Here is a 12,662-nt window from a genome sequence, read left to right on the forward strand (position 1 = left end):
AGGTGGTCAAACTTAAGTAGTAGTTGTTAGATTGTTTGTCATGTAAACAAATAGAATAATTGTAAATACTGCTTACTATTTATTTTATGAAACTAATTTTAAACATTTCCTAACTGAAATAAATTATATTTATACGATACACCATTATAATAGAGAGGGTTTTATGCATTTGTGCTGTATTTTAAACTCATAAGAATGTTCGCCCTATTACTTTCTAACTTGATTTATCTATGTCTGTCAATTAAGACCTGGTTGTTCATGAAAACCTTGTGCGCAAGGTACAGGTCAAAATGTTCAATAAATTTGATAAAAACTTGTTTTTCGTTATTATCATTAAACTTTATATAAAAATAAATCGCTTCTCCAAAATGTATTCGAATATAAAGAAAAATATTATTTAGAAATGCATTTTTATAAAAGTGTACATTAGTGGTAATCTAATTTAAATTTTTGCATTCCAGTTCTGATCATTATTGTATTTTAAATAGTAAAAATATCAATAAAATTTAAAAATTTTATAAATTAGAAAAGTGCATTTCCGTAAATAATGCACTATTTTAAATTTTTTAATATAAAAATTATATTAGAATGAAAGAGCTCATCCACAGTAATAGATTGGGTTCTAAATCAAAAAAAAAAAAATCGTTATAAACTCTCAAAAATATAAACGTTCAAAGTTTTATACCTTTTTGATTTTTTGTAGTTTTCGAACAAATTAAAATCGCCATAAAATTCGTGTTTCTTGAAAATTTTAGGAATTTAAGGTTGATATGTCTTAGGTGTCTAATAGAATAAGTGTTTACAAAAAATTAAAGAAATCTGAAGACCATCGGTCAATTCTTATTTGATCTCTCATGGAATTCATGATATGCATCCTCCTTTTAAACTATCTAACTAACTTGTCTTTTTATAAATTCTCAAAATTAGACACGAACCGGATGATTTACGTCTGAAACTATAAACTTAATGGAGAAAAACTGCTTTGTTAGTTTTTCATTTTTTGATCCTGTGTCCTTTTTAAAGGACTTCAGAGTTTTAAGAAGTAAATTTTTTTTTTAAATATTTTAAAATAATTCTACTGATCAAACAATGCCAAATTTGATGTCAAGCTAACAAAATATTTTGTGTTATTTTTAGTTTATTCTGTAAGAATCAAAAGATGTATAAAAAATCTTTAAAAATTTTTTTTTGAAAAAAAAAATATTGAAAATTTTAATACATTTTTTAGGATAAATATTTTAAAAGACATTTTTGACAGATTTTCATCCTAACAATATAAAATATTTCCCAAATTTTCTTGTTGGCTTGACACCAAATTTGAGATTGTTTGATTAGTAAAAGTATTTTTAAATATTTTTTGAAAAATGTCCCTTTTAAAACTTTGAAGTCCTTTTGAAAGAATACAAAATCACGAAATGAAATACTAAAAACGCATCAGACGTATATCATCCGGTTCTTGTCTAACAAATTTTTACTCTTTTTTTGTCTGACGGTGTTATAAAACATTTTCTATTAATTCAACATTTAAAGCAAAATTTCTTAAACAAATTTTATTAATGAGAAATATTCACAAAGTTCATTTTTATAGATAAATTTCGATAATATTCTATTTTTATATCAAAAATACTCTATTTATAAAAAAATATAAATTCTGTTTTGTATAAAATATTTTAATAAAATTTATTTTTTTCTTTAAATCATTTAAAAATTATTTTTTAGATATTTAACGATAAAATCTTATCTTATATAAATATTAGTATTAAATATTAAAAACATTGCACAACTAAGCATTTTTATCGAATTTTTTATGAATTTGCGAACAGAATTTAACCAAAAATTTTGAAGTTCCTTCGAAAATATAATTTATACAATTTTTCGAGAAAATTTTATGAAAAAAAACTTATTTTATAGAAATTTGCGACAACTTAAATTATTTAAAAATTTAAGGTTGGACAACGCATTTCAAATTTAATTTGCAATCACTGTTCGTAAAATATTGTTGTTTTTTCATTTGAACTCTAGTTTAATCCTTACTAATCGCACTTACGTTGGTAGCGTAAATAATATTACACTAAAGGGAAATGAAAAAACGTGCAGTTCTTTTAAAATATCAGTACTGAGGTATTTTTAAGGGATTTACTAAGTTTATTTGTATTTAATAAACGTCTGTCTAATTGTCTTAGACACATACTGTGTGTGCATATTGTAAGTTCGTGATTGTGTTTTTTGATTAATATACACACAGTAAATATTAACTTATTATAAAACTAATTTTGGTGGTTAATTTAAAAATTTTGAGGCAATTGTTTAAGTAGAGAAAATTTTTTTAAATAATTTAATTAAGTAATTAAAAGAAAATAAATAGAAGTTCGTTGCTGGCAGGGACCTTACGTAGTTTTTATACTTTATGTAAAGGGATTCCCTTTACATAACCATACAGATTTGAAAAGTAAAATGTTTGGAGGGAGGCCTCTTAAAAAAATTAAAAATTTTATTTATTCTCCTAATTAATTTTTTTTATTTACTTTACTTTAAATTCAGTTAGTTTTGATTTTCTTATTATTAAATATCAAACAATTATTCATTACTAACCCAGTGCCCGGTGCTTTAAGGGGCCATTACAATTGGTAGCACTTGAAATATTTACATAACTTTACCACCACGGAACTGTTGCTGTTTTTATTAAGTACACACAAACTTCACGAGACTTTTTCTATATAAAGGATTACTTTTTTTCCTTTGTTTATATTTTTTTTTTTTTAATAGCGTACAAAGTATATCCTTTACAAATTCGTTCATTCGACATATAAATAATAAATTAAAACTTAACTATAAATAAAAGACCGTTAAATACTTGTATAGAGCCTGACTGAATGTCTGTTCTATATTCATGTTGCAAATACATATAAGAGTACAAGTATCTGCATGCTACACTGACTGACAACACGGCTAACTGACTGACGAACTAACTGTATGAATGAATGACTAACTGAATGAATAAATGACATGAATGGTTAAAGTGCATTGACTTTACCGGCAAACTTTACTAGTATTGACTGCTGTTGTAACAAGGCTCATTCATTTAACAACAATATCGTTTCTTTTTTTAGCTGTATCTGCATACATTTATATCGGATTGGTAGACGTACGGTACGTACATTGACATGGATTTTTACAAAGTCACATTATGAAATCATTACTCTTAAATGGACTTTGCGGTTCAATAAACTGTCTCTTATATATTATTTAAATTGCTATTCTAAGAATTCAGTTGTGATTGCATAACTATAAATATGAAAAATAATAAATTTAGAACAAAATCCACTTCTAGAAATTGGAATCCATATCGTGGCTTCTCAAGAAAAATTGAGTTAAATTAATAAAAAGTCACCATGTTTTTTTTTACTTACGGTTTTTCAGCTTTCTCTGCATCGATTTCATCTACTTTACGCATAGGCGGACTGCTTATCAACTGAGGACTATACACCTTGGGAGGACTTGTAACTCTTGGTGGGCTGTGCATAGATGGTGGACTTTTCAGTTGTGGTGGACTGCGCATTATAGGTGGCGAAGGCATTGCTGGTGGACTATCTCCTTCTTGAGGACTTTGAACACGTGCATCACCAATTGATGCTGGTGGCGATGACATAGCCAGTACTGCCGGTTGACTTTTCTGTGAGGGTGAAGGACTAGGTTTTGAAGTGTGTGAACGAATGGAACCAGGAGGACTTCTTATCGATTTAATCGAGTGAGGTGGTGATGTTATAACCTCAGCCTTTATAGATTGCGAGGCTGATACAATAGAAGCAGCTGCTGAGGCAACCGAAGCAGCAGCTATGCTACCAGCTCGGGAGCCTATACTGCCACCAGCTCCTCCCCGTATACTGCCAGTACGACTTGCAGTGCGACTTCCGCTACGACTGCCACTGCGACTACCACTGCGACTAGGAACACGACTACCACTGGCAGCAACACTTGCAGCACCAGCACTTGTAACGCTACTTTTTCGTTTGGGTGAGCCCGAAATTGTAGGTGTTGGTGTGGCCTGTGATATTTGGGATACTTGTGATGTGGGTGTACCGGGTAGAGAGGACTTTTTCTCTATTTCTTCACCTTCATCCAATGGTGGTGGTATATGTTCAGATGACAATTCATCTAAGTCCAAGGGTTTTGTTTCCGACACTGGAGTCTTGGTACCCTCTTCATCTTCTGGATTATCTTCTAGACCAGCTGGGGGTGGTATATTAGCTAACATTAGTTCAGGATCTTCCTCTTCTTCATCTGGTTGATGAGGCAATATAGATGAACCAGAATAACCATTACTAGGCGGCGTGGTAATGGTTGTAGAATCGTCTTCTTTTGAGGATTTAGTTTCGTCACCTTCCAAAGCTTGTTTGGCAGCTTCCTTTAAAACTTCTTGTACCAAATCCATAGTAGGAATATCACCAGTTCCTGATATATCTATTTCTTGTTCAGGTTTCTCCTCATCTTCCACCTCTTCTTCTACTTCTTCTTCTGGTTCTGGTTCTTCTTCGGTTTGACCGAATTCAGGTGGTGGTGTAGGTGGCTGTTCGTCATCTACTGTATCACATTCGGGTGGTGGTGGTGGAGTCGAAGGCATAATATTTGTGGTATGTCGGGGTACTGGTGGTGGGGAATTTGGTTGGGATTGATCACTTTCGGAGGGTGGTGTCAGTGGTGGTATTTGCGAGACATGTTGTGGAGGTGGTGAAACTATCTTTTGTATTGAAGTCAATTCGGGACATGGTGGTGGTGTTACCGGTGGCGAGGGCGAAGTAGAGGGTGTACGTCCCTGCATTGGTTGTGGTAAATTATTATCATCGTCATCATCTTGATTTTGTTCATAAGACAAATGAGCTGGTAGTGGTGGAGGATCTTCATCATCATCGTCACCATCTTCGTCACCATTAACACCATTCTTTTGAGCCTCGGGTTCAGTGTCTTCAGGCTCTTCATCAGGAGTTTCCTCTACATCGGCTTCTTCACCATCTTCCGCCTCATCCTCTTCGTCTTCCTCATCCTCTGTTTCCAGAGGTGGTGAGGGTGGCTGCACTTGTTTGCGATTCATTTGTGCTGGCGGTGTTATGGGTGGTGGCGGCATCATTTCCAACACCGACGATGTTGGTGAAGGTGGTGGTGAGGGTAATACTGTGTTTTGAGGTGGTGGTGTAGGTGGCAAATCATCGTGTTCACTTAAAGTTGGCAAAGTTTGAGGTTGTTGTACTGAGGCCATCATAGGAGGCGGTGGAGGTGGTATACTGGCATAATCCAATTCATCTACCAAAGGTAAAGGTGGTGCAGTAGGTGCTGTATTATCCACTTCTTCGATATCCGAATCAATACCTTGAGCAAAATCCATATAGAAGTTATCACGAGAATCACTCGAACCGCGCCTTAACTTTAAGGATAGATCTGGAGAACTATCCATATTTTCTTAAAACTTAAGTTCTACACTTTTTCTTCTTATTTATAGTTTTAACGAAACACACACTTTTTTATTAAAGTTTAATAGAAAATAGGTTTTGTTTTCTTTTGTAAAGTTTCATATACATATATTTGTTTTATTGTACTTTTTCTCTTTACCAAAGTTTCGTTTATTTTTCTGCAAGTATGTAAGAATAAAACACGTATTAGAATTGTTGTTATTTTTTGTTTATTTTCACATTTATTTTATTTATTGCATTCTCTCACTCGCATACACTATATTAAAGCACTATGGGACGAAGATTATTAGAAATAAACAAAAAATATGTGTTTATTGTTTTTGTAATGAATATTAATAAAAAATATTTAAAAATTTGCTTTTTAAAGCACTATGGGACTGTGATTATTAAAAGTAAACATTATGTATTTGGAATAAATAAAATTATTTATAAAAATATTGCAAAATTTAAGTGTGTATATATGGGTAAGTTTAAATGATTTCTCAATGTTTGTTTTTTCATCCTATCCCATAGTGTTTCTATTTTTCACATTTTCACTTAATGTCCTGTTTTTGGGAAACATTCTTTGTTTATAAAGTATGTTTTTGTTATTATAAAATACGACATTTGTTATTTATTTGTGTGAATATATGCGTGGTTGTGTGTGCTTCAGTTTCCAAGGATTTTACGCATTAGATTTTTTGCGCCTTTTTGTTGTAATGTTCGTTTATTATTTTTTTAACGTTACTATTTTTGCTTAACATTTAAATGCGTAACGCATTTTATTTTTACTTTATTTTTTTTTATTCTCAAAGGACTGAAAGGACATTAGCAACCCTCTTGTTTAGCATAATAATATAAAGAATCAACACTATAACGACAATATGTATGTAAAAGAATTTATGTATATGTGGTACTTTATACATCCCAGCAATAAATAACAAAAAAATTACATTATCCGTACTTGAAAAATAACACTAAAGTGCTTATTTTTAACTTCTCTGGATGTAATTAATAATTTGCGAAATCACTTTCTTGCCTATAGTTCAATATCAACAACTTTTTAAAAACATTACTTCTAATGTACTTTTTGGTACTTCCATATTTTGAAAATTACTTTTTTGCTGGGTTATTGTTTTTAGTTTACATTGAGGTCACATGTAATATTGGCTTCTCATCTCAATGTAGCAGAACTAAGTGGATATTTTGTTATTTTTTTATTATTCGAAAAAAGCAAAACAAGTACATAGTTTGTCTGAATTTAAATGGGGTTTGGGTATCATAAAGACTAGACAGAAAATCCTTAACAATAAATCTTTGAATACTTTTAGAACAAGTGCTTAAACGGAAATGACAAGTTTTGCGCAAAAATATATTTGTTTCATTTTAAAACTAGGATTTATTTAAAATAGCCCATTAAGAAAGTAGGGCGAAAGAACATTTAAATTACATTAAACTGTGAATAGTATAGTTACGAACAAAATCTTTTATCCTCAAAATGTAATATTACATACAGCACATAATTATGTTGACCTGTTTAAAACCTACATTTAAACAAATATTTTATAAAGTTTAGTCTTAGTGAAGATAAAAAAATAGTCGAATGAAGTTTGATAGAAATACAGTACGCATCAGAAATTTTAGTTTAAAAATCTTCAATAGATGATAATCCAGATATCCTATAAATGACATTTAAACTTAAATAAGTCCTTAGGACACATTGGCGATACGAAAAATTTTGAACGATCCCGATTTTTTTATCCTGAGAAACATTGTTGTTTCGAATAAATTCTTCAGCAATAGTTACTATATTCATTAGAACGTATGAAATTATAATTTTGATTATAATAGCAAGAAACATTTTGCAAAAAAAAAACAATAAAAACATACAGTTTCCTTTTATTCGATTAAATGAATAATTTTGAATTATCCGATTACATAACATACAACATCAAATAATTATTTATCGAATAAGACAAAGCCCGAATAGTTTACAAGATATATGCCTTTTAATTTTACCGTTTTTTTAGAAAGCTAGAGAAAATTTTGTTGTTTAGTTAAATTTAACAAGTAGAAAGTATAGTCGGGCATGGCCGACCATATGATACCCTACACCATGAGTATATTTTTACAATTTTTACTTTTATAAAATTTTTATTTTTTGTATAGAAACTTTTATGTTGAATATTACCATAATTCCAAAATATTTAAGCCATTTATTGATAAAAAACTAAAATTTCTAAATGAGGATTTATATATGTCAAATATGGGCCGATCCTCGGTAAATTTGGGAAAAGGATATATTTCTAAATAACAGTTAGTTTTGTTGAGTTTCATTGCGATACAAATGGTTACAAGTCAATTTTAGACGTTTAAGTCATTTTTTGAAGGGGGGTTTGTATGGGGGCTAGGGTCAAATATAGGCCGATCCTTACGAAAATCTGCAGTATCATACTTATATAAAACTTATTTGTGCCAATTTTTAGAGAGATAGCAGAATATTTGACGTAATTATAGCATAAAAAGTTCAAATCGGGAGGTACGGTTGTATGGGGGCTAGGTGAAATAATGGACCGATTTCAACCGATTTCAATAGGCTTCGTCCTTGTGCCAAAAAACATGCTTGGTCCAAATTTCATCAATTTATCTTGAAAATTGCGGCCTGTACCTTCCGCACAAGGTTTACATGGACAGCCAGCCAGCCGGACAGACGGACGGACGGACATGTCTTAATCGACTCAAAAAATGATTCTGAATCGATCGGTATACTTTAAGGTGGGTATTGGACCAATATTTTTGTATGTTACAAACATCAGCACAAACGTATAATACCCTCCCCACTATAGTGGTGTAGGGTATAAAAACAAGTAACGACTTACTAAATTTAAAAATATTTAAATTATCAATTTTTTATAAAATAAAAATCACTATAAAAACCTCATGAGAAGAGCTATCTCTTGTAGCTTGGTATTGAAAATGAGCTATATTAGTCCACGATTTTACCAGGCCCACATGCTTTAAAAAGTCATAAATATGTTAATTATGCAGCAATCCTAATAAAAATTGGCGCAAGTGGATATTTAATCTTAATTATCCTTCCGTCCTATTAAAGGACACCTTCAGAAAATTAATTTATAGCTAATTACTGGCCTAATAATAACAGTATGGCAAAAGAAATGACACACAAACATTTTTAATGATATCATAAAATCCAACAAATTCGGTAAGGATCGGTTGACCCTTATGATCCCTTATTAAACAACTTCAACGCTTATAACTAGTTTAATAACAGCAGAACAGTGACAAAATTTGATAATAACAAGTTGTTAAAGAACATAAATCTCTCAAAAAAATTTTATAAGGATAGGTTCATAATTGGCCTAAGGGTTATCTTCAGAAAAGGGTCAACAACTTTTCCACACTAAAAAAGTTGAAATTTGTTTTATTAGAAACAGTTTCAAATCTAGATATTTTAAGTAATAAATTTTTGTAAATCAAAATAAAATTAATTTTGAGTTTTCAAAAATTTTTATGGGGACGGCTGAATTAAAGGTCACCCTTTCAAAATTTCATATATGTCAAGGTACGGACTATTTAAATACATATTTGGGTTTAAAATTGCTCGTTTTCACATATTTTGCTCTTAAAAAGTTATTTAATGCAGAGTTTGAGGAAAACTAATGACATATTCGTACTCTATGGACTATAACGAAATGGATTTGATATATGAGAACCTCAGCATTTTGTTTTTCTTCACTTGTTTACAAAATTTTATAAATATTGAATTGAATCTCAGAAAGTTCTTTAACAATGTAGATAACAAAGACTTAAATACCTTTCATTTGAGATATTATCAAAATCAAAAGAATAATTTGTGTTACATTAACCGTTTCTATTATTTCTATTGTTTTGTCCTTAAGTGAATTGAATAGTTAAGTTTAAAAGAAATCACTGAATTGTGAGGATTCATAGAAATATATGTATTTAATTTTGATTAAATTTAAATTATTTACATTTTTCAATTTTAAACCTTAAACATAATTTGAAATTTTATAAATTGTACGATTTTTGTACGAAATTAAGAATATTAACGTTTATTTTTACGTTGAAATTTTTTTTATATTTTATGATAATCCGGCTCATATATGGCACCATCAAATCATAAATATAAATATAATAATATATAAAAATTAATCTAACATAATAGTTATGGAATTTGGGGTCAAAAATTCTTTACGAATACATTCAAAGAAATTTTTTTTTGCAAATGGGTGTGTCAACTTTAATGTGTAATTAAATATTTTAAATTGCATCTTTTTAATGTTTCTTTCCTTATTTATTTATAAACTCTTCAATTCGCATAGAAAACTAAATTTTCGTATGTCTTATAACAACAGATAGTATTTAAAACATTGTATGATTTTTAAAATAAAAAAAAAACTAAATTCAATTTGCACTTTAAAATTAACTAATATACACTTCAATGTCAGTTAGTTATTCAGAAAGTATACATATTTTTTTCCTATTTTATTTTAATAACAGGATATAGTAATGAAACGTAAAACGAAAGCGATAGTGTTAGTAGTTGCAAGGAAAACCTGACCAAAACCAACAATAAAAACTCCTGGTAACTAATAGCAATCTCTATGCACTCGTACATACATACATATTTACATATACTGGTAAATGCATAACAAATATATGTAAAGAAATGTATATTAAGTCTAGGTGAATATTAAAGTTAAAATTGCAAAATGATTCTTTATATCGAAATAAAAGATATCGAGGACAATAAAGAACACACACGGTACAAATTGTGTGTATTGATGTATTAAACCACACAAACAGATTCTTATGGGTATGTATGTATATTTAGGTTTGGCCAAACAGCAGCAGCATCAATTACTATGTATGTATAAAATACGAGTTTGCACGAAAACTTTATACTATATGTACTATACTATAGTATATTTTGTATGTATGTTTTTATTTTTGCAAATATACTATATGTATACAAATATTGTATATATGCTATATGCAGCTGATGATGCTGGGTCAGGTTGAGGTTACCACCAATACATCCCTAGCAAACTCTCGACTAGCCATTCAGCCAGGCTGCTTTGTCAGTCAGTCAAGATATGTCAACCATCTAACCAAACATACAGTAAACCATCCAACTTGCTAGCTATCCCATCCAGCCAGCACCTCTATACGAATCGTTTCTTTTCGGGACAAAATGTAACACAGAGTCAAACACACACACACATACACGCACACTTTCAATTATCCGGCACGTTGGTATATACACCAAATTTACGCAGGAAGTATTTTTCCTTGTTCACTTTTTTTCGTTTTTAACTTTTTTTTGTCAATTTGTAAAAAAAATCGAAGGAAGTTGCATATTATTTTCTTCATTTGCTTTATTAAATATGTATAATACTGTTTAATAATTTATTTTATTAATTTTTTTTATTCCAAAGGATTTAAAAATCCTTAAATAAGGATTTATGTGATTTTATTGTATTGCTTGTTTTTAAACCGTTTTTCATTAAAATATATTATATATTTAATTTTTTTTATTCAAACAACCGTAAAATTTTAACGTTCTTTTCGTGTCGACACTCAAAAACAGAATAACTGTAATAGTTGTGCTCAATTTTTCATAACATAGATTTGCTTTCTGCCCAGATTCCCACAACATATTTCCAGTTACATATTTTGCAAATTTATTGTGTCGTCGCTCGCTCATCGATGTTTTAGCTTTGCCGCTCTCAACAGTCGTTCGCTTATCACAAGTTCTCTCTGTTTTTATTTTACTCACAGCAAGAATCAAGAATAACCGAAAATAGAATAAGTATAAGAAAAACAAATGCTAGTAGTGGTAGCAAATTGTCAAAAACGGAAGTGGAAATGTAAGAGAGCTTTACTAAGGTTTGTATTTGAAATGTAATTTGCATTTTTCTGTGTTAAATAGGTATGCGGGCAATTTTTAAAAGGCGCTATTTTTTCTACTTTATACTCGATATGCAGCATTATTGTACTATAAAAACAAGTATAAATTTAGACTCGGCATTGCCGACCATATTCTATGGACTATTCTATAGACTAGTCAATTGGCAATTCCATTGATAAGACTATATTTTAGTCGATCGGTTAATCGGTAAATTTTTGACTATTAATCGCTCGAATAAATGAAAATTGCCAAACTTCAAATAACGAATAAACCGAATAATTTATATCAATTAACCGATTAAGAAAACTTAATATTTAAAAATAAAAATTACTGTATATCTTATACCTTCTGTATTAATTACTTTTTTATAATAAAGAATATTTATTTATTTATTGGGGGATTTTTATAACAATACTTCTACATCCAGTTTCGAGAAACAGTGTTGTGTTTCTAAAGTATTTCTAATAATATCTTCAGCAATACATAGTTATAAACTAGTTCATTAGAACTTGTTTATAACTATGTATTGCTGAAGAATAAGACGAATAAGACAAAAACCCGAATAACTGAATACTCTAGTTTTGCTTCATACAATAGACTATTAAGTGAACTTGTCTACGAACTATTCTCTATATATATAGCATATATGCTGTCAATTAGTCTATGGATAATTTTACGGACTATTAACTAACTAGAGACTAGTCTATTGACAATTCTATTGATTACACTATGTATTAGTCTTTGCTCCAGCCTATAGACTATTAAGTGAACTAATCTACGATCTATTCACTTTACAGGACTAAAGAATAGGCTATAGATAAAGGCATGCATACACTGTAATCGGCACTAGGGTTCTATAAATCGACTTTCGAATAATCGAACAATCGACCTTTTGTCGAAAAAAGTCGAAGTCGACTATTTTGTTCCAAAAAAGTCGATAACTCGACTATCGTCTGTGAAAAAAGTCGAAAAGCCAACTTTGTTAATAAAAGTCGGAAGAAGTCGAGTCTACAGAATTTAAATGACTGATTGTGTGTAATTTTATAAAATTTATAAGTATATATTTTTGTCTAAAATATTGTCAATAAAACGAGGGTTATATTACAGTAAAGTTAATTATTTTTTTCTTAATTTTTTGCAATAATAAAATTTAAAATTTTCCATTTATAACATTTTTCCTTAGAAGGCCCTTTATGGACGCGTTTGATTCGCTCCTAATTTTTACAATACTATTGGAATTTTGTAAAGAGCGCCAAAAGTGTTGA

At 29.9% G+C, this 12,662-nt stretch overlaps 1 protein-coding gene and 1 long non-coding RNA gene across 2 annotated transcripts in view; one reads left to right on the forward strand and one right to left on the reverse strand.

The window, feature by feature from the left end:
• The window catches only part of LOC111675722 (proton channel OtopLc), a 58,082-nt gene extending 52,459 nt beyond the window's left edge, over positions 1 to 5,623 (reverse strand). The window contains exon 1 of the mRNA XM_046946629.1: positions 3,411 to 5,623. Within this exon, the coding sequence (XP_046802585.1) occupies positions 3,411 to 5,449 (2,039 nt within the window). The 5' untranslated portion in view covers positions 5,450 to 5,623. The remainder of the gene's footprint in view (positions 1 to 3,410) is intronic.
• The window catches only part of LOC124418878, a 668,817-nt gene extending 657,130 nt beyond the window's left edge, over positions 1 to 11,687 (forward strand). Inside the window, exons 9-10 of the long non-coding RNA XR_006940276.1 lie at positions 11,133 to 11,356; positions 11,419 to 11,687. This is a non-coding gene — a long non-coding RNA (uncharacterized LOC124418878). The remainder of the gene's footprint in view (positions 1 to 11,132; positions 11,357 to 11,418) is intronic.
• Positions 11,688 to 12,662: the final 975 nt, after the last annotated feature.

The sequence above is a fragment of the Lucilia cuprina genome, chromosome 3 (genome assembly GCF_022045245.1).
Source record: "Lucilia cuprina isolate Lc7/37 chromosome 3, ASM2204524v1, whole genome shotgun sequence".
NCBI lineage: Eukaryota > Metazoa > Arthropoda > Insecta > Diptera > Calliphoridae > Lucilia > Lucilia cuprina.